Source organism: Candida jiufengensis (genome assembly GCF_024610255.1).
Source record: "Candida jiufengensis strain CBS 10846 chromosome Unknown scaffold3, whole genome shotgun sequence".
NCBI classification, from domain to species: domain Eukaryota; kingdom Fungi; phylum Ascomycota; class Pichiomycetes; order Serinales; family Debaryomycetaceae; genus Lodderomyces; species Lodderomyces jiufengensis.
In genome coordinates this window covers 449,000-471,661 of record NW_026261560.1, presented here as the reverse complement: position 1 = coordinate 471,661, position 22,662 = coordinate 449,000, and the positions used below count along the sequence as shown (strand labels likewise).

General features: G+C 28.3%; 9 protein-coding genes across 9 annotated transcripts; 5 read left to right on the top strand and 4 right to left on the bottom strand. All coding sequences in view use genetic code 12, as the record gives it.

Annotated features, from left to right (window-relative positions):
• Positions 1-108: 108 nt before the first annotated feature.
• KGF54_002655 (uncharacterized protein) lies at positions 109-3,213 on the bottom strand (the record flags this gene model as incomplete). Its single annotated transcript, XM_051763158.1, has 1 exon — positions 109-3,213. One exon carries the CDS (start codon positions 3,211-3,213, stop codon positions 109-111), a length of 3,105 nt encoding a protein of 1,034 aa, XP_051620026.1.
• Positions 3,214-5,471: 2,258 nt separating this feature from the next.
• KGF54_002654 (uncharacterized protein) lies at positions 5,472-6,827 on the bottom strand (the record flags this gene model as incomplete). The annotated part of the gene is made up of 1 exon (XM_051763157.1): positions 5,472-6,827. One exon carries the CDS (start codon positions 6,825-6,827, stop codon positions 5,472-5,474), a length of 1,356 nt encoding a protein of 451 aa, XP_051620025.1.
• Positions 6,828-7,803: 976 nt separating this feature from the next.
• Positions 7,804-9,195, top strand: SES1 (serine--tRNA ligase; the record flags this gene model as incomplete). The annotated part of the gene is made up of 1 exon (XM_051763156.1): positions 7,804-9,195. One exon carries the CDS (start codon positions 7,804-7,806, stop codon positions 9,193-9,195), a length of 1,392 nt encoding a protein of 463 aa, XP_051620024.1.
• Positions 9,196-9,422: 227 nt separating this feature from the next.
• Positions 9,423-9,803, top strand: KGF54_002652 (uncharacterized protein; the record flags this gene model as incomplete). Its single annotated transcript, XM_051763155.1, has 1 exon — positions 9,423-9,803. The coding sequence occupies one exon, from the start codon at positions 9,423-9,425 to the stop codon at positions 9,801-9,803; it is 381 nt and encodes a 126-aa protein (XP_051620023.1).
• A 641-nt stretch (positions 9,804-10,444) lies between these two features.
• ADH4 (Adh4p) lies at positions 10,445-11,227 on the top strand (the record flags this gene model as incomplete). The annotated part of the gene is made up of 1 exon (XM_051763154.1): positions 10,445-11,227. The coding sequence occupies one exon, from the start codon at positions 10,445-10,447 to the stop codon at positions 11,225-11,227; it is 783 nt and encodes a 260-aa protein (XP_051620022.1).
• Positions 11,228-11,484: 257 nt separating this feature from the next.
• Positions 11,485-12,118, bottom strand: KGF54_002650 (uncharacterized protein; the record flags this gene model as incomplete). The annotated part of the gene is made up of 2 exons (XM_051763153.1): positions 11,485-11,712; positions 12,116-12,118. The coding sequence occupies 2 exons, from the start codon at positions 12,116-12,118 to the stop codon at positions 11,485-11,487; spliced, it is 231 nt and encodes a 76-aa protein (XP_051620021.1).
• Positions 12,119-14,569: 2,451 nt separating this feature from the next.
• Positions 14,570-18,301, bottom strand: SMC3 (cohesin subunit; the record flags this gene model as incomplete). The annotated part of the gene is made up of 1 exon (XM_051763151.1): positions 14,570-18,301. The coding sequence occupies one exon, from the start codon at positions 18,299-18,301 to the stop codon at positions 14,570-14,572; it is 3,732 nt and encodes a 1,243-aa protein (XP_051620020.1).
• A 585-nt stretch (positions 18,302-18,886) lies between these two features.
• Positions 18,887-20,635, top strand: KGF54_002648 (dolichol kinase; the record flags this gene model as incomplete). Its single annotated transcript, XM_051763150.1, has 1 exon — positions 18,887-20,635. The coding sequence occupies one exon, from the start codon at positions 18,887-18,889 to the stop codon at positions 20,633-20,635; it is 1,749 nt and encodes a 582-aa protein (XP_051620019.1).
• Positions 20,636-20,866: 231 nt separating this feature from the next.
• Positions 20,867-22,618, top strand: SLD1 (Sld1p; the record flags this gene model as incomplete). Its single annotated transcript, XM_051763149.1, has 1 exon — positions 20,867-22,618. The coding sequence occupies one exon, from the start codon at positions 20,867-20,869 to the stop codon at positions 22,616-22,618; it is 1,752 nt and encodes a 583-aa protein (XP_051620018.1).
• Positions 22,619-22,662: the final 44 nt, after the last annotated feature.

Genomic DNA, 22,662 nt, shown 5'->3' with positions numbered 1-22,662 from the left:
ATTATAGTTTGACATTTATTTAAACAATAATACACAAGATAGAAATATAAAATTTTGAATCTTCAAAACGTGTGAAAAAGATTCTATTTTGGATCTATAATATACTAATTATAAAAATAATCTTTTATTTCCATCATCTTCATCTTCATCACTTGAACTAGACCCACTTGAACTTTCTTCTTCAGAACTTAATGATTCATCCTGGTTGATTAAACCCTTTTTTGTAGTTGTAGTTGTAGTTGTAGTTTCTTCAATTTCTTTAACTTCTGGAACTCCTCTACTCCCCAATTCTAATAATGAAGGTAAAAGTGGTTTTCTCAATGGTGTAACTATTGGTTGATCTTCTTTTTCTTTTGCAGTTGATGAAGCTGATGTTTCTATAGTTGTTGCAGTAGTTACATTATTTGATAAACTTGATGAATTTTCAAAATTTGCAAATGGGGAATTTGTTGGAAGTAAATTACTAGTTTGTAAATTTATGGGAGCTGGTGAATTTCTCTTTTGTGGAATAGAAGCAACTAATCTTTTCTTTTGATTATTTGTTGCCGAGTCTTCTTCTTGTCCATCATCTTCATCATCATCTCCTTCAATCACTGATTCTACATCACTTGAACCAGAAGAAGATAATGGAGCTTCACCATCTTTATTTGCATATAATTGTAAACTACCATGACCACTTGATGGGACTGGACTTTCCAATAATACTTCATTTGATATGGTGGTTGGAGGTGGTGAATTATAAGATCTCCCATTTTGATCTGTTGTCGATGTAGTAGTTGTTGTTTCGGGTTTACCGAATGAGTTACCAACACCAAAAGCAGCTGTACTTCCATTATTTTTACTCAACAGAGCAGGATCAGTTGATGTACCAAATGGAGATTCCAAATTTTCATTATTTTCATTGGTTTTATCTACACCACCAAACATCAGGTTAACGACATCAAAAGTTGTCTTTTTAGGATTACTAAACATCGAAGCAAAATTAGTTTGTTGTTGTTGTGGTTGTTGTGATGGTTCATCATTTTCATTTTCATCATCTCCATCATAATCTTTGTTTTTTTTTCCTTGTGGTGACAGATCTTGTGAACCAATAAATAATGCTGCAATTTCTTGAAACTTTGATTTCATTGAATCTTTTGGACTTGTAGGAGATCTTGAGTTACCATTATTTTTGGTGAAATTTTTTGGAGTTGTTATTTTAAATTGACTTCTTGTTGTTATTTTATTATCTTTAGCTGCAACATTTTTAGGAGTTGTTGAATTTTTTCTTGAAGATACACCATTTGGTTTGTTATTTGCTGCTTTTGAACCACTTGATCTTCTTTTAGGTTGTCTTATTTCAACTTCTTCTTCTTCTTCTGAGTCAGTTTCTGGTGATGATGAAATTTCAATTACTTCTGTATCACTATAAGTATCAATAAGGCGTTTTGGTTTTGGTTGTTGACGAGCTGGTGGAGATGCGCGTTTTGGCTTTGGTTGTTGACGAGTTGGTTGAGTCGGACGTGATGTTGGACGTGATGATGTACGTAAAGTTGGAGGTTTTGGTGTATTTTTATTTGTATCAGATCTAGTAATTGGACGATGACTGCTTTCAATATTTGATTTGGCTGGTGTTTTTGGTTTTGGAGTTGATGCTTGCTGTTGAGATTTGGCAGTGGTAGTAGTTGATTTGGTGGTGGTTGGGGTTTGCTTTTGTGGCTGTTGTTTTGGTGGTTGTTGTTTTGGTGGTTGCTGTTTTTGTGGTTGTTGTTTTTGTGGTGCTGGAGGTGATTGAAATTTCGGAGGAGTATTTATTGGTTCATCTTTTAGAAGTGAAGGAATTGATGAAGTAAATAATTTATGATTATGAGCAGTTGATCTTGTTTTTAACTTGTATGGTAAAGGACCTTCATAATTTGCTTCATCACTTAAATTTAAACGACAATCTATAATTGGATCAGTATAAGCTTTTGAATTATGATATGGACTTAAAGCAAAATATTTAGGTAATTTAAAATAACCATCTGCGTCTTTTTTCTTATATATTAAAAGTTGATCTTCAAAATGATTCAAACTAACTTTTATACTTTCAAGTAAATTCATTGTTTTATCTTCATCATATATTGTTTCTTCTTTTGGTTTTAAAGCTTGTACTGATTCATTACCCGTTAATGTAGGTGGTTTTTTTGTAATGGTTGGAGGACTTGTTGTAGTGATTTTAGAACCTGCTGGTGCTACATTTGGTTGAGTTTGTGCAAGTGGTTTTTGTTGTTTTGGAGTTGGAGTAGCTTTTTTAGTTGACGAAGTTGCTGAAGTTGTAGCTGATTTAGATTGTGGTGTTGAATTTGGTTTTTTAAAATTATTATTATTACTAATTTTTGAAGCTGCTTCTAAACCAGCTGTTCTTTTTTTATTATCACCTAATAATGGATTCCCTTCAATTGTATCAATTCCTAAATTTTTCAACACTTCATCATGAGCATGAGCAGGAGGTATTTCATTTGCTCTACTTTTATACATATCCAAAATAGCTGATTTTGAAATTCTTTGTGAATTGGAATTGCTTACAACTTGTGAAATTGGAATATTATCATCATCTGATTCATCTGAACCATCATCATTTGATACAACATCTAAATCCATATCATCACGATTTTCAAAATTATTTGTATTCCCATTATTATTGAAGTCATCAGTATCATTTGGAGGTTTTTCAAGCATACCTGAAGTAATTCTAACTCTTGACATAGCACCTGGAGTTTCATTTAATTTCTTTTTGGGGATTTTATTCAGTGAAATTGAAGGTGGTGGAGCTAAAGAAACTGGTGATGTACTTCTGTTTAGTTGTTCTTTAGTCGGCGTTACATTATGTTCAATACGTTGCATTTCTTCATGGGATCTCTTTTGGTGAAAATCAAATTCAATATTATCATTAAAAAAATTATCAACTATAACTCTTACTATATCATTATTTTCAAATACATCTTCAATTGTATATTCATCATCTAAATCACATAAATTTTGATCTTGGAAATTCATAATTTTTAATTCTGGTTCTTTTGGATATAATTTTTTGTATCTTGTTGATACTTCTTCATGTAAACTTTGTATTGATTTAACTGGATTTGTTAAATGAAGAAATTTTTTTGATATAATACTATTAATATCTTCTATTGGTAATGGTGCATATTCTTTTGGTATTAGAATTATTTGTAATTTAGTTAACTTAACCATTTTGTATTATTTGTGGTTGTGGTTGTGGTTGTAATTTGAATTGATTTTTAAAAAGATGTTATATGTTTCAAATTAAATGAATTAATAAAAATGTGTTTATTTGTTTATATTTTTTCTTTTTTGTTTATTATTGATAATTTTAATTTTTTTTTTGTTACTTATGAAACTTTATTATTATAGAAAAGGTGCCAAACAAGGGTTTTGCGCTGTCCCAGTTTTCACGCACTCAATTTTTGTTAACAAACACTAACAACTAACAAAAATTTGAGAAATAGGATATTAATCTAGATAATAGTTTGATTGTAATTTACAGACATGAAATAATCTATTAAGACCTTCAGAAATAACTATTTTACCTGCTTTTTATATAATACCAAAAATTATCCAGTTTATGCAGATTTTGCAACAAATTTTGTTAAAGGTTTTCAGCAAGAATGTGGAAATTTTCTTAATTTTGGGCAACATTCGTTGAAAATACTTTCATCTTATTCTCCCGGTTTTAGCGATTAATAAGATATATCTTGTTTTTCTCTTGAACAGATTTTGAGCTCAACAGAATGAGATAGTATAATATTTATTACATCGTGTATTTATTTATTCTGATTAACAATTAATATTTATCAATCAATCATGTTATAGACGTCTTAAAGAGATTATTATTTTCTACTATAATAATTAACTACTTGCATTTATTTTAATTAACATATATTTATTTATTAGATCTATAATATGTTTATAATTTCACAATTGTATAATTTATTCTCAATATTGATAATACCCATTTTAGTTGATCCAACTATGGAAGAATTAGAAGGTACATAATGTATTAGTAGTATATTATTTTTGTATGTGACTTTGTTTTTTTTGTTCTTCTTAGCCAATTCTAAGAAAAGATTATCAGCAGTCGAATCTGCTTTAACAAGTATGACTTGTTCTATTCGTTTACATAACCAATTCTTTTCTTTGAGTATATATAATGTGTTTTTGGTTGTACCTTTTAAACTAAATTGTATATTGAAGTAAACCCTTTTTAGGAACAATTAAATCTTTTTCAAGTTATCAAGCTTGTTAGGAGAATGAATACAAGATTAGATTCTACTATTTAAAACAGTAAATTTTACTGGAGACTTGAACAATTAATCTATTGATACTTATTATAACGATAACTTAACTTAACTTTTGGTAGTTGTTTCAGACGCGTTTCCGGTATAGTCACGTGCGCTGTACTTATGCTCACTTACTTTTTAGGGTTCAAAAATGAATTAGCACCTGACTCAAACCCCGAAATTCTGTTTATTTTTCAAGGATTATAAATTTGAAACAAAGAGATAAAAACATCTAGAGTTTAACAAATAACTATCTGGATTTTAAAATGATACATACAATTTGGGTTTAATTTGAAGTCTTTTTTCACTAAATGTGATATACTTAAAATTACTGCATTATTTTTGAAATCTGGTACATGATAAACCTCATAGAGAAAATTGGGGTTTTGGAATAATACAATCCGGGGTTTTAAAATAACAAACAATTTAAATTTAAAAGATATTTTTGAAAATTTGAAAATACGAAGAATTTATATCCGAGCGATATATTTGAACACTCACCAAAAATGAAGTGCGTGAAATTTTTGAGACATGAGATCTAAGCTTACCACTTTCGTCTGAAACTGACGTAAGTCTATGGCATGTGGAGTGGGACAATCTTTAGCAAAATGACCAATTTTGCTGCATCTCAGGCACTTATAATCTTGGGCGGAGAAATTTATGGACTTCCAACCAACATTAAATAAGCCATAACTCAATCAATTGTGATAAAGATTAAACAACAGGTGGAAATTGTCAAGGGCCCTCCCTGTACCAAAATCTTATTAAATTAGATTGATGGTTTAATTATTTTAATGTGAAGTTAGAGGTTAAACTGTCGAAAGGTTGTGGCCTGCACCACGTAAATTAATTTGGTTAATTTGGGTCGCTCTTGTGCTTGACTTGTTGGCGGTTGGGAACACTTAGTAAACGTTTACTTTTGATGGATCATTCAATGAAGGTTTAACTTTAGAATAGGAAATGTTTACAGGCTTTATGAAATAAGTTTGATAATGCTTTAGCGTTTTCTTTTGGGAGTACAAAGTTTTATCTTTATTAACTATATTTAACATGATTATGTTAAAAAAAATAATCTACAATTAAAAGCAAAAGAATTATTCTAAAATAATTATATAGTTAATAAAATTTTGTAATTTGTATTTGTATATAAACCTAAATCTCCATCCGCTGCATTAACTCTTTTGCTTTATGCCTTCTCAAAATGATTTCATCAATATCTTCTTCTCCATTTTCATTATCATTAATTATAAAATCTTCAATATCAATTTTTTCCCAGAAAGGACTCCATTGAATAATTTCTCCATCATTAGTACCAGCAAAATATTTAGCAGTGAAAGGTCCACCATTACACATTGATGTAGTTCTACCTATATTTTTTGTACCTTTTCTTGATAATCTATTAACTAATTTACCATCAATTGTTCTATAAATTAATATTTCACCATTTTCTGATGGAAACAATAAATATTGTAAATTTGTTTCACCCTTTGGATTTAATAAGATTGGTATTGTTTGAGGATATTTATTTCTTGTTAATGGACCAAAGTTTATTAATTTATTTATTGGTGGATATGAAGTTGATACCATATCCCAAACTCTTACTTTATCATCATTACCAGCTGTATATAATATTGTACCTGATTCTTCCCATACTAAACCATTAACTGGTCCCAGATGAGCTTTTATTGAATTTTGAGTTAAATTTTCATTAATTCCTCCAGTATTAGTCTGTGACGTATTAGTTCTTAACATATCTAATCTACACAATAATGATTTACTTCTTCTTATATCCCATATTCTAACCTCACCATCATACCCACCAGAAGCTAATAAATTAGGATTTGTAGGATGCCATTTAACACTTAATGTTTTCCCCTTATGACCACTCAAAGTATGAGCACTGGAAGTTGATTTCATATCTAATATTCTTATAAATGGCTGATCACTTGCAGTAGCAATTAATGAATTTTCTCCACAAACGTCAATTGAATAGACTCTATTGTTTAAATTAAAAGTATGTACTGGTTGTAGCTCATTTGTATCCCAAATTTTAACAGTATGATCAAATGATGAAGAAACAAACATCCCTGTATCATATGGCCACCATTGTAAATTAGATATACCAAATTTATGAAATTCACGTCTTGGAATAGTTGCAACATTTTGATAAACACTAACGGGGTTATCATAATCGAAATTATCAAATTTTTCAGGATTATGAGTTCGATTTAATCTTTTATCAATTTCATTTTCTTCTCTTACAACGTCTTGACTATTTAAATCCCATAACTTTATTGAAGAATCTCCACATCCACTTAATAAAAACCTGTAATCATTTTTTTCCAATGATAAACTATTTATATTTGAATTGTGATGACAATTTATAGGAAATACATCGTATTTGGCTGTTTGATTTATTAATGAAGAATAATAATTTTCTGTTATTATGTTTCGAAATTGTAGTGGAGTTATTGTACCTAATTTTCTATCTAATAATAGGGATTGCATATCATTTTTGAATTAATGCTTTTCGACTTGATCAATAGGTACACGGTTTAGTATGAATACTTAAAGTTGAAATAAATCGATGCTATAAAAGGTCTTGTTTATTGCTAATGTTAATTCATGTAGTTTCGTAATTTTGCTACCTAAATCTGTGCGGCTTTTTCCGTTTTTGTATAAGTTTTGCAAATACTTATAAATTCTACAATTATCTATTTAAAATACGCAGTTGAGGCGAATTATCAATCAGCTGTCTAATATACTCGTGTACTTTTATTTAACTTACTTTAATTTTTCTTCCGAGTAATTGCTCAGCCGATTAGCTTTGTTTATCTACACAAATTGGTTCACACGATACGCGTTATCAAAATCGTGCGAAATCTGAAACATAGCTATATTCTTCTCTGATTTATAAATTGAAACATCAATCGGTCAAGAATTTAGAGTAGTTGAGTAAAGAATCGAAAGAGAAATCAAGCATCTCTCGAATTGAACATGGACCCAGTCTTTCAACATAAATTTATCAAGGTTCTCTAACTTCATTGCTTTTCAATACTTTTCTTTCTCTAATAAGTTCATTTATGTGTGCTGCTTGAGTATGTTGCAGCTCAATCTCTTCATTTCAGCTCACGTATAGGCTACTCTACAGTCATTAGTTGATGGAGTTTTTAGAATTCTGACTTTTTTTCTAGTTGTCTCTGTTTTCAGTTGAGAGTAATCTCCCTGCAAAAAGATGAGAAACTCAGCTCAGTCTAATACAGCTACTTTAAGTTATACTATAATGCTTTGGTCCGCCTCTTAGTTGGATTTCTCGTCATTTTGCTATGGTAAGACTGGAATCTACGATTCAACACGTATACTTCATTACTTCTTTAATAAAAATAAATTTGAAATATTTTTTTATGGAAAAAATTTATTTTCAAAATACGAAAAATTTTAGTCACCAGATAAAAGTTTAACCACCAGACTAAATATATTCATAATGTTAGATATTAATGCATTCATAGTTGAAAAGGGAGGAGAACCAGACAAAATTAAAGAATCCCAAAAAAAAAGAGGAGCATCAGTAGAATTAGTAGATGAAATCATAAAAGACTATAAAGATTGGGTTAAAATTAGATTTGATTTAGATGAACATAATAAAAAAATAAATAAAACTCAAAAGGAAATTGGAGCCAAGTATAAAGCTAAAGAAGATCCAGCTGATTTATTAAAATTAAAAGATGATTTGACTGAAGAAAAAAAACAATTAATTGAAAAAGAAGCACAAGCTGATAAAGATTTAAGATTTAAAGTAAATCAAATTGGTAATATTGTTCATAAATCAGTTGTTGATTCTATGGATGAAGCAAATAATGAATTAGTTAAAACTTGGTTACCAGAAGGTTACTCAAAACCTGAACAAATTGCAGCAGGTACAAATGAACCAGCTAAATTATCTCATCATGAAGTTTTACTTAGATTAGATGGTTATGATCCAGAAAGAGGTGTTAGAATTGTTGGACATCGTGGGTATTTTTTAAGAAATTATGGTGTATTTTTAAATCAAGCAATGATAAATTATGGACTTTCATTTTTAGCTAAAAAAGGATATGTACCATTACAAGCACCAGTTATGATGAATAAAGAAGTTATGGCTAAAACTGCACAATTATCACAATTCGATGAAGAATTATATAAAGTCATAGACGGAGAAGACGAAAAATATTTGATTGCAACTTCAGAACAACCTATTAGTGCTTATCATGCAAATGAATGGTTCGAAAAACCTCAAGAACAATTACCAATTAAATATGCTGGATATTCATCATGTTTTAGAAGAGAAGCTGGTTCTCATGGTAAAGATGCTTGGGGTATATTCAGAGTTCATGCGTTTGAGAAAATCGAACAATTTGTATTAACAGAACCAGAAAAATCATGGGAAGAATTTGATAATATGATTAATGCATCTGAAGAATTTTATCAATCTTTGGGTTTACCATATAGAGTAGTAGGAATAGTTTCAGGTGAATTAAATAATGCAGCAGCTAAAAAATATGATTTAGAAGCATGGTTCCCATTTCAACAAGAATTTAAAGAATTAGTTTCTTGTTCAAATTGTACTGATTATCAATCAAGAAATTTAGAAATTAGATGTGGTGTAAAACAACAAAATCAAACTGAAAAAAAATATGTTCATTGTCTTAATTCAACTTTATCTGCTACTCAAAGAGCTATTTGTTGTATATTAGAAAATTATCAAAAAGAAGATGGATTGGTTGTACCTGAAGTTTTAAGAAAATATATTCCTGGTGAACCTGATTTCATTCCATTTGTTAAAGAATTACCAAAAAATTCAACTTCAACTAAAAGAGCAGCAAAAGGTAAAGATTAAATCTGGGAAGGAGTTTATAAATAGTAATTAATTAATAAATAGATTTACATTTCAGTAAGTGCTAGTAATATTGTAACAATGTAATAAAAATGGTTTAATTTATAATAATTGGTCTACCCACTTTTTTATTAATGTCACAAAATTGTAAATATACGAACGGCTTTATACAGAAGGCTATACAATATTTTTGAATCAAAGAGTAAGTAATTAATACCCAGAGATCAAACATGTCAATTACAAAAGGTCAGATTGAACCAACGCCACCACCAGATTATTCTCAATCACAACCAAAAGATAATGATAATGACAACACTAAAAATATAACCAATCAATCATCATATTCACAACACCAAGAACCACAATACCAACCAAAACCTCAACCAACAGAAGAATCAGATCAAGAATCAGATCTACCTCAAGATTACTATGAGCAAAAAACACAACAAGAACATAATCAATGCCGGATATGTTGTGGAGATTGTCGATCAACTAATTGTTTTGGTTGTTGTTCAATACCAACTGTAAATGCTAATGAAAAAGATATGTGGGGTGGTTTGCTTGTTTATTGTTGTTGTTGTTTTGGTGTTGGGGTTGCTGCTAATGCTTAACTTTTTGATAGACTAGAATGTGTATTTAGTAATGTTCATGACTTATCATTTGTACTAGTGGTTTGTAGAAAGCTCGGGATTGCTTTCAATCCGAATAGATGTAATAAATTCTACTTGATAGATAGATCGTATATACGATTTGAATCTCGGTAAAGTCTCAGTAACTACCTGAAACTCGAGTTTGTTGTATAACAAATTTCACGATTCAGAAAAATCTGTCAAATTAGAATTAAACCCGATTAAATCCTGGTTTGTATGGAAGTGGAAAATTTCAAGATGTTTCAGAATTTTAAGTTTAAATTAAAAGCCTTTGTGAAATGTATTAAGAAATTCTATACTTTTCTATTCAAAAGTTTCTTAGTTATGGCTTCAGTTTTGTCTGTTGTTTTTAATAAAGCAAATGTAGTAGTTATTATGAGGTATTTTTAATATTAGCTTTTTCGGTCAAAAAAATAATGAGGATTAAGTGGGTATTTTTTTACACAGTTTATTGTTTGGTAAAAATAGGGATTGTAGCAGTTTGCAGCAAGACTATATATAGCAATGCAAATTACTTTCAACTGCATCAAAAAATATTAATTTAATTATTAGTTCTTACTATAAGTTCTTTAAATCTCAATTATACTCAACCGAAATTAAAAATGTCAGAATCATCTTTTTTAGCTCCACAACATCAAATTAAAGGTCAAGTTGCAATCATAACTGGTGGTACCAAAAATTTAGGTGGTGAAACAGCAAAAGAATTAGCAAGATTAGGAAGTAATTTATTTTTACATTATAGATCAGATCAAAAACAAGCTGAAGATTTTAAACAAGAATTAAATAAAAAATATCCCGAAGTAACTATTGAATTATATCAAGGTGATTTAAGTGATGATGAAAGTTTAAAAAAATTGTATAGTGAAGCTAAATCTAAATTTCCAAAGGGTATTGATATTGCTATAAACAATGTTGGACAAGTTATCAAAAAACCAATTATTGAAATTTCAGAACAAGAATTTGATTCATTAGATGATAAAAATAACAAGATTGCATTCTTCTTTATTAAAAATGCAGGTTTAAATTTAAATAATAATGGTAGAATTATATCAATTGGAACTTCATTATTAGCAGCATATACTGAATTATACGGAGGTTATCAAGGAACAAAAGCACCTTTAGAATTTTATTCAAAAGCTGCTTCAAAAGAATTATTACCAAAAGGAATTACTTCAAATATAGTTAGTCCTGGACCAATGGAAACTTCCTTTTTATTAAATTCAGAACCAAAACAAGCAGTTGAATATTTTAAAACTGTTGCTTTACATCAAAGATTAACTCAAGTTAGTGATATTGTTCCAATTATTAGATTCTTGGTTACTGAAGGTACTTGGATTACTGGTCAAAATATCTTTGCAAATGGTGGATTTACTTCACCAAAATAAGTAGAGATTTTGATTTGTGAAAATAGTAATAGATATGGTTTTACTGTTTGAATATATGAATAATATTATTATTATTATTATGTTATTGTAACTTATTTTTGAAATCTCTAATATAAATGCATCAATCTCTACAGATATTCAATAGACCAAATTTTTTTTTAATTTTTCAATCAATACCACCAATTCTCATACTCTTATAATTAAATTTTTCCCAATCTAATTCACCATAAACCCAATACATCAATAAATTACTCTTTTCAACAAAGAGCATCCAAACATTCTTCAGCACAACAACAACAAAGTATAGCAGTACAACATCCACAACAAGAACCACAACATCCACTATCACGTTGTCGAGGTTGTTGTTGAACATACATTGGTTGTTGTTGTTGATAATAACCTTGTGGTGGTGGTGGACCTTGTTGATAATAACCTCCACCTTGTTGTGGATAACCTTGAGGTGGTCCTTGTTGATAATAATTTGGCTAGATTTGGAGTTTGTTAGTATACTTGTTTTAATTTTGTTGAATGTTGCTCTAAATTGTGAGATTTAACCAAAATTTGATTTTAAATCTAATGATTGGACTCTTTCCTAAAATTGGTGATGATTTTTGATAAAGATCGTTCATTTGGTGTTCTTGAAATCATTACATCTGTTTATCTTTTGCAATTCATTCCCTGATTGAGTCCTTGTTTATACAACTTTCAGATATGATTCTGTAACTATTAGATCAAACTCAACAAAATTTGACATAAAAATTATTAAATGTCTTTTATGATGAAGAAAATTAATTGGAGCAATGCCACTCGTGGTCCCAACATCTTTCAATCTCAGATTCCAAATTTAAAAGTAAGCACGTATTAATATAGTGTTATTGTAGTACATACCATTCTTTACTTATTTAAACAGATGAATTTATAGGGAAAGAATAGTCGTTGAATGTGAAAAAAGGATTGTAATAATTAAAAAGTTTTATAAATCAAAAATTTTAGATTTAAAACTATAATTTGATGTTGATAGTTACAACTAATTGAAAATTTAAAAGCCAACTTTTAATTTCTAATATTAGATTGTTAGTTTTAAGTAAATTGTATTAAAATTGGTTAGGAACATGAAATTTTCCAACTTTTGCTTTCTTTTTCAAATTTATGACACAAAATCTTCTTGGTTTCTGACATTTATATTTTATTTGAAAAGGTCTCATTTTGTTTCAAGTACAAAATATAATACATCAAAATTAAATATTATAACTCATACTTATACTTCAACTTATTTATATATTTTTGTAAACTAAAACAACCAAGATTAGACTGATTTTGAATTGTATTTCAATCTTGGATCTCTTTAAATATCACCATCTTTATAAGTTTGACTCTTAAAAGCTAAAAATCTTTGAGGCTAGCCATTTAGTAATCTGGATTAATTTCATGTTTGTAGATAAATTCCCCTTCTTATGTAGATCTTCTTGTACTTCAAGTTAATGGTCTAAGTTCTCTCTCTTTAAGTTGCATAATTAATGATTGGAAAAGGGCTGTATTATTTACGATTACATCATTTTTTTATGCACGTTAGCGGTAAAAGATTAAACTATTGCGCCTTGTTTGTCAAAATATTTTGATTTCGAAAGGTGTTGAATGAATTTTGGTCTTTTGTAGGGGCTGCAAGTCAGTCAGTTTCAAAATTAGTTTGAAGCCTTTGCCATAATTCAAAAATCTAGTTGAAGTTCGTAGTAATAATGGTCAATTCCTACATTGTTGGTATTGCTCAATGAAAGTTTCCAATTATATTTGTGGACAAATGCTTGGACGAAATATAATCACCTACATTCCCATTTCAGAACAAATTTGAGTAGACAAATTACTTGACAATACCTATTTTTAAACAAACAAACAACGGCAACTCAGGTTTTTATGGTTTTGAAGATAACTGGACCAACTATGTCGAAGGTGAATTACTGCATAAGAAGTAAGATACAAAACTTATAATATTAGATAACTCTATTAGATTGAAGAACTTCATGCACTATTGTTGAAATTTGTCTGATTATAATAGATGCTAAACCAACATTCACTTAACAACTGTTGTATTTTCTCGGAGGTTTTAAACTTTTATACATACTCTAAAAACTTCAAACAACTAAAACTTAAAGTCAGTCATACTTATTTTTACTTATCAAGGATAGTACTAAAACTAATTTGCAACCATTTATTATTACTATTGTACGTTTTGGCAAATGTGCACTACTTTGTTTTTTGCAATATTTAAGCATATCAGTTTTTAAATTATTTTAGTTTTCAATTATATTTCTTTCTTTTCGAACAACAATCAAACAAATATTCAATCAATCGATTGATGGATGAAAAGCATTTAAACAAGTAATGAAAATCCACTTATAATCTAGTTAATATGATTTTCTTGGTAAGTAAATAACTTTATATTCATTTTTTTAAGTTTTATTAACAAGCAGATTTAACTACAGCAGTCCAACTCAAACCAATCACAATTGATACTTTACTATACTTACTGGCTGGGTAAAGAAATGGTAAAATGGTCTTTTGTCGATTGTATACCAGATTAACAACAGAATAACCAAGAAGTCCATTGCAAATTGTTAGGGGGCAGCAAAAGCATATTCAAATTAAATATTCGAAAAGTTTCACATAAAATTCCAGCTTAGCACAGAGTAAAGCATCTATGTCATTGAATTGTTCCAAAATAATATGTTCTTTCTTCTTAAATTCACGTTCTCAAGATTGGTGATCAGTTTTGGTAAATCAAATCTTATACATTTTCATTGAACTAAGTGGATCTATTAAATGCTCAAACAATGACTACAACTGATCTACAACTTACTAACCTTTTAGATTTTCTCAAGCTCATCTATATATAGCTGATCTCTTTACAACTCGTGTAGAGTGCTAAATTGGATGCTGTGCTGAATTAACAAACTTGGTATTTTTTTGATATGCTTTCCCATAACAAAATTTGCAGTTGACGCTTTCAGATGAAGGAGGGGTATGTCAATTTTTTTGAAGGTTTTGTGTAACTTTGATTTTTGTATGAAAATATCAGAATGTTCGAATTTTTGGCGTTTTGAGTATTGTATTAGATAGCCCTTGCTCTGAAGAGTCCATATCATTTACTTCTAGCTGAGTAGAGTCATTGGCTGTTGAAATATTGAAGTTTTTAGTTGGATCACTTTTTAGGCAAAAATGACACAAAACCTAAAAAGTTACGCAAAATTGAACTCATAACAGCAGAATTTTGCAACTTTCTCAAAAATGTTATAATTGCAATAAAATTACAAAAAATACATTACATTGATTTAAACTACATAACTTCTATATCCTAGTTTGACCTTCAACAAAGTTCATTGCTTCATTTTTATCAATTTCAATTATATTACTAACTTTATTGGCAAATACAACACCATAAAATTTATTACCTGCTAAAGAAATTAATTCTGGTCTAAAAGTGGTACATATAAATTGTGGTTTTTTGGCATTAACCTCTCCTTCTTCTTCTTCTTCACCAATATTATTACCACCACTTAATGAGTTAATCAATGAAGCAACTGATGTTCTATATTGAGTATCTAAATTACTATCAATTTCATCAAATAAATAAAATGGAGCAGGATCATATTGTTGAATTGCAAAAATTAAAGTTATTGCACATAATGATTTTTGACCACCTGATAATTGTTCAATTTTTTGCTGTTCATCATATTTTGAATTGAAAGATACTGATATTGAAACACCTGTGTAATTATCTATTGTATCATCATCTTCTTCTGAATCTGAGTCAGAATTTATATCAGCATCTGCAGTTTGTTGTTGTTCTGGTTCTTCTTCTTCATCTTCTTGAGTTTGTGTAGGTTGTTGACTTTCAGATAAATTCTTTTTCTTTATTAAGATTAAATTACCAGTTCCTTGAGGTACTAATTTTTCAAAAATCTCATTAAAAGATTTTGAAATTGTTTTAAAACTATTCATTATTGTTTGTTTTTTCTGTTTTTGTAATAATTTAATAAGATTTTCAATTGATAAGTTTGATTCATCTAATTCCATTTTTCTTTTGATTAACTCATCCTTTTGTTTATTGAATTGATTGAATTGTTCTATGGCTCTTTTATTTATATGAGAATACTTTGTTAAATCTGAATTTATTTCGTTTAATTTTTTGAGTAGTTGATTTGTTGAAGTATTTGAAAATTTATCTGTTTGGAATGCTTCTTCTGGTAACATCCCCAAATTTTTTATTTTGTTGGTTATTTCTTCACGAGTTTGTTGTTTTATCAGTTTTAAATTTAATAATTTAGTTGATTTTTTATTAATTTTTTCAAAATTTTCCATTGTTTTAAGTTGTAATTCGTTTGCTTTCGTTAATGCTTTTTCATTTTCGTTAATTTCTTCAATTATTCTTTTTTGATTAGCTGTTGTTTCATCATTTCTTGATTGCAATGTATCTAATTGAATTTGTAATGATTCTAGTTCTTGTGATAATTCATTGATGTTTGAATGCAATGTTGATCTTTCACCTAATGATTTTTTTTCTTGATCTAATAATTTGATAGTTTGATTTGACTTGGTTAAATCATATTCTAAATCACTGATTCTTGTATCCCAATCTAATAATGAAGTTACTAATTCATCCATTTCATTTTCAATTGCTGAAATATCTTTACTATATTGTTCTAATAAAATTAATTCTTGTTCATTCAAAACTTGAGTAAAATCAGAATTTAATTCATTTTCAGATTGCTTGATATTTGTAAGTAATGAATTTCTTGCTGATTCTAATATATTAATATTTGAAGTTAACGCAAAAATATCTTGATCAATATTAAATTTCTTAGCTATTAATTGTGATAACTCGATTTCTAAAGGTTCTTTAACTCTTGTTAATTTATCCAAATCTCTTATACTTAATTGTAAGTCATTATTCAATTTTGTCATTTCTTGGTTTATTTCATTTATATCTTGAGTTATTTGATTCATTTCTGTTTCTGTTTTGGCTAGTTCATTTCTTTTTTTAGTTTGTAACTTCATTGCATCAATTCTTGACGTTTTGAAGTCTCTATAACCACCAGATAAAATACCTTTAACATCAACTCTATCACCATCTAAAGTTATACAAGTCAATTTGAATTTTCTTGAAAGTTCTGAACCTCTTTGTAACTCTTTTACAACTAGAGCCTTACCAAATACTTGATCCATTGCTTTACCAACTTTCTCATGATTATATTTTAATTTTGAAATTAATGGTAAACATTGATTTTCTTGTGGATCTGGATATTCAGTAACAACAACATTGATTCTATTTAAAGGTATAAAAGTAACTCTACCTTGCTTTGTTCTTGTTAGTTCTTCAATTAAAGTAGCAGCTGTTGCATCAGTATCAACAACAACATGAAATAATGAGTTACCAGCAATAACTTCTGCTGCAATTTTGTATTTTTCATTAACATTGAATAATTCAGCAACTGTTCCATAGACATGATCTTCTAATTTCAATCTTTTTGTAATAGCTTTAACAGCCGCAATACCTTGAGATTGTGATCGATCCATGGTTTTAGCAACTAAACTCGAGGCATTATTTAAATCATTAGTTAAAGAATCATTTACACTTTTTAGTCTAACTTCATCTCTCCACATTGTTTTCCTTTGATCAACACAATGATTAATTCTAATTTTTAAGTTTTGAATATTTGTTTTTAGTTCTTCTACTTGAGTCATTGTCTCATTATCATTTAAGGTGTCGTTAATTTCTTGAATTCTTTCATTTATTGCTTCTTGTGACATTTGTTTAGTTCTTAATTCACTTTGATGCTGTTGTATGTCTTGTTCTTTTTCTTTTGATTGATCTTTAAAATTTGAAATTTCCCCTGATAACCATGAGTCTCTTGCAGCTTTTGAACCATGTTTTTGAAATCTTGATTGTTTTGAATATAATGCTCTTTGCTTGGTTTGTATATCATGTAGTTTTTGTTTTAATTCCGATTCTTGTGATTGTAAATTTTCCAAATGTGGTTTATTTTTTTTTAGTTCCTCTGTGATTTTATTAAGTTGTGATTTGTTTTCAATAAGTTGAGTATTAATTTCATTGAATCTTTCATCTGACGAGGATAAACTATCTCGTAGTTCAGTTAAATGAGTTTCTTTTTCTGCAATGGAGTTTAATAATTGATTACAATCTAAGTTAGATTGTTCCATTTCAATTTTTATAATATTTAAATTTACATCCAATTCATTCATTGTATTTTGTAATTCAGTACATAATTTTTCTCTTTCTTCCATTTCTTTTAAATCTTTTGTTGATTCCTTTAGGATTATCTGATGATTTTGTTCAATTTCTTCTATTGATTCATTTAATTCATTAAATTCTCTATCAAATATATTATATTCATAAATTTTCTTTTGTTTTTCCAAAGTTTGAAATTCTTTTAAATCATCACTTTCAATTTGTAAATCACTTATTTTTTCTTCAATACTATTTAAAGCTTCATCGATTCTTTGTCTTTTTATATTTGATTGATTCATTTCTTTCATTGATTCTTTTAATTTATTTTCAAATACTGTTGCTCCACTAACTTCTTTTAACAATGTTAATCTTTCATGATCCTTTGAATTTGTTAAACTTGTTATTCGACCTTGTGGTACTATATAATATGGATTAGATTTGGAAAAACCTGCACTTTCTAAAAGATTCATTATATCTGATCTTGTTGCAGATTTACCATCTAATGAATAATCATCTTTTTTTAATCCAATTGTTCTTCTTATTGAAATTTCACTATTAGATATAGGGAATCTACCATCGGAATTATCAAATATAATTTCAACATATGCAGACATTATGGTTCCTGAACCGTCATGTAATAATCCTTGTCTTTCTTCTCTCGTCATGTGAGTATAAGCATCACTTAATACAAATCTAATTGCTGCAAAAAAATTTGATTTACCAGAACCATTTTTTCCAACGACAACATTACAATTTGGACTAAGGCCATCTATTGTAGTCTGATTCTTATACGTTTTAAACCCCTGTATCACTATCTTCTTTATATGCATTAATTATATTGGTAAGTTGATTGATAAGTTGATTGTGATAATGATAATAGTTGTTTACATATTTACGTATTAAAATAAATTTATTTTTTTGATTTAAGACGCGTTTAATTGTCGTGTCTTGATCTCGTTTAATATGACAATTGATGGATTAGTTCAATATAAAATGCATCTTAAACTCTAGAATCGGTATAACTACTTGAAAGTGTAAAGAACTAATTAATTCTGTTGATGAACTAAACTAGCCCCTGAATTTTTCAACAAGATCTATCTTAGTCTCCAAGTTTGAGATTTTTTTCAATTTTAATCAACGACCAAAATTGTGATATCATATGAAATGTTGAAAAACAAGCCACTTTACTTTTATGCTCTAATCATTTGGCTTGATCAATTAAATTTGAATTATTAAACGTCTTTTTCTATCGGAATTTTAATCTTAATCTCTTAGATCAGTTGTAAGTTAAATTTATCGATCTATGATAAGATCTATATACTGCATATAAATTTATACTAGTGAAATTGCAAAATTATTTTTGAGCAACTACATGTTAAGTTGGAATTTTATAATACATCAAATCTTATCAAGTAATGGCTAGAAAAAGAAAAGATATTGCTGAGAAAAAGGAGGATATAACAGCAAGATCAACAGCTGCCATTTTTAGAAATCTAGATTCAGAAAACCCAGTTTTAGAAGAGGAAGAAAAGATAGAAGAACAAGTTTCACCAAATGAACCGTTAGGAGATCCTCAAGATGATATTAAAAATGCATCTTTTCCATTCAATTACTTATTCAGGTTTCAAGACTATTTGAATGAACATCTTGATTTATTAAAATCAGCTCAATTATTAGTATTTGGATTTTTCATTCAATTAATTTATTTAAGACAAGATAAATTTGATCATGCTAAATCTTCATTACCAATGATGTTATTTAGTTGTGCGGGAGTATTATCTTGTACTGTATTAAGTATTGTAAAAAGTAAAGAAGATAAAATACACATACCTGATTTCAATTATTTTTACAGTATATTATTACCATCATTATTTAATATAGTTTATTATAATCCAAGTTGGATCTTAATTAATAATTCATTGAATTATTTTATTGTTGATAAAATGAATTCAATTTTTAATTTAGTTTCCAGCATTATATTTTTTGAAATTTATAAAGGTGAATCAGATAAAATTATCCCCACGGTTCAGTTTTTACAAATATCAGCTGCTCATTTCTTTTTCAGTTATATTCTTCATTCAATAAACAATGGACATGTACAAAGTGAGTCAGGAGCTAATTCAGGAGAAGGAGAAGATACTAATTTAATTGGGGAAAAGTCTTTGAAAAATTCAGAAATACAATTAGTTTGTTTATTGTTAATCAATATTATTTTTAATCCATCAATCACCAAAGATGCCATTCCATTACAAATTTTTCAAAAACTTTTGATAAGTTTGATACTTACTGCATTTTTGGCATATCCTGTTTATTCATACTTACCAGGATTATTAAACATTGGTTTATTCGGTGCAATTTTTAGCTTTTTAACAATATTTCAATTGAATAATATACTTAATGAAAATGCTTTGGTTTGGTTATATGAATATGTTACGAATGATCCTGAAAGATTAAATATATTAAAAACTTGGATACTACTGGCTACAATTATTATCCCATTGGTATTTTATTTTGCAGACTATTTTAGTTTAAATACAAGAAGAAAAATTTGGCACTTGGCTATAATAATTGCATTGACTTTTAGTAATGATATACTATTTGGTCAAGTAGAATTTACATTAATTGCATTACTTGGTATGATCATAGTGTTTTTAATTATTGAATTTATTAGATACAATGAAGTTAGTTTTATTGGAACTTACTTAACTAATTTATTAATCAAATTTCAAGATACAAAAGATTTGGGTCCATTAAATTTATCTTACATATATTTATTAACTGGTGTTACTATTCCAATAGCTTATGATTATCTTGCACATAAAAATCAAGTAACTATTATTAGATATATTGGTCTTATAGCTTTGGGAATTGGTGATTCATTTGCTTCAATAATTGGTAAAAGATTTGGAACTTTCAAATGGAAAGGTAGTGAAAAATCTGTACAAGGTACAATTGCATTTATTTTAACTTCATTTATTGCCATTAATGTAGTGGAATACTATAATCGTAATAACAAGCATTATATACCAATTAAAAATTGGGAAAATGCATTAGTTTCAATAATATTAGGTGGTGTTCTTGAAGGTACATCAAATATTAATGACAATTATTTAATTCCTACTTTTATTCCTATTGCATTTGACTTGTTAAATAGATGCTACTAAATTAATTATAGATCTTCAAACCATAAATGATGTCAATTTTTGTTTCATTCTGTAAGATTATGATCTCTTACTAATTTTAAGCATCACCTGATAAGGGTCTTTGTTTTGTTTCACAAAATTCGTATAATATTTTATATATCGGCTGAAGAAAAAAATGAATTATTAAAACGTTTCAGTAAGAATTAACTTCAACAACTCAAGTTATATTAATTCCATTCATTCGCTTTTATAATGGAAAACAATAAAGCACTTAGAATACTATCTAGAGTTGAAATAACGGATCTTATTGCAGGTGGGAAAGTTATAGTCATATATAAAGATAATGTATTGAATTTAACTTCATGGATATCTAGACATCCTGGTGGTGATAAAGCTGTATATCATATGATAGGGAGAGACGCAACTGATGAAATGAACGCATATCATGGTGAAGAAACAATAAAAATTTTCACAAACTGGAGAATAGGAAAAATTAACAATAAATGGGAAAATTTACTACCTCCAATACAAGGTGCAGTTTATTCAAAAACAAGTAAATATAGTAAAGTAAAATCCGGAGATTTGGAGAAAAAAATAGATGTAAACTCATCAGAAAGTGGATCAGATTTGGAACTAGATTCTGTCACAAGCGCAGCTTCAGAAGAAGGCATACAAGTAGAAATCAAATTGAGAAAACAGGAAGAAGATCAACAACCGATACTTAACAATGAAGATCCACAAAAACGTGTTAAACCAGTTGTTCCTCAAAATGTTCTTGTGAATGATTCAAATAAAAATGACATATTTCCAGTCAATACACAATCAATAATAGTTAACCCTAAACACTTGATGGATAATTATGATAACAAATTATCACAAAAGGATATTGTATCAATACCTTCATTAGATTATGAAACTCAACAAGTTTTAAGAGATGAATATAATATACTACACAAAGAGATAATTGATGCTGGATTATATCAATGTAATTATTGGGCTTATTTTAGAGAACTTGTTAAAATTGGATCATTATTTTTATGTTCCTTATCTTTTCTCAAAATAAATTGGTTATTTTTAAGTGCTATTTGTATGGGTATGGCATGGCATCAAGGTACTTTTATAGCTCATGATGCTGGTCATGTATCATTAAGTCATAATTATCAAATCGATAATTTATTTGGTATGATTATTGCTGATTGGTTTGGTGGATTAAGTTTAGGATGGTGGAAACGTAATCATAATGTTCATCATTTAGTTACAAATGATCCTGTACATGATCCTGATATTCAACATTTACCATTTTTTGCAGTTAGTGTTCGATTATTTGAAAATGTTTATTCAACTTATTATGATAAAGTATTATGGTTTGATTCATTTGCCCAAAAATTAATACCTTTTCAACATTATCTTTATTATCCAATTTTATGTTTTGGTAGGTTTAATTTATATAGATTATCTTGGGGTCATATAATTTTAGGTGAAGGTCCAAGAAAAGGTTCAGCTGCTTGGTTTAGATATTTTGAATTTGCAGGTTTAAGTTTTTTCTTTTATTGGTTTTTTTATTTATTAGTTTTCAAAAGTATTGAAGGTGGTTGGAATAGATTTATGTATGTTATGGTTAGTCATATGGCAACAATGTTAGTTCATGTTCAAATTACTTTATCGCATTTTGCAATGTCAACTTCAGATTTAGGAGTTAGTGAATCATTTCCTTCGAGACAAATTAGAACAACAATGGATGTTGATTGTCCAGAATGGTTTGATTTTTTCCATGGTGGTTTACAGTTTCAAGCTATACATCATTTATTTCCACGTTTACCTCGTCATAATTTAAGAACTGCTCAACCTTATGTTATAAAATTTTGTGAAAAAGTTGGATTATCTTATTCGATTTATGGATTTGGTGAAGGTAATGATATAGTTATTGGGAAACTAGCAGAAATTGGTAAACAATGTTCAATATTAATTGATGCTACTAAAAAGTATGATGGAGATATTTATTAGTTTAATTTTTTATTTAAAAGTTTTTATAGAGAATATTTAAGGGG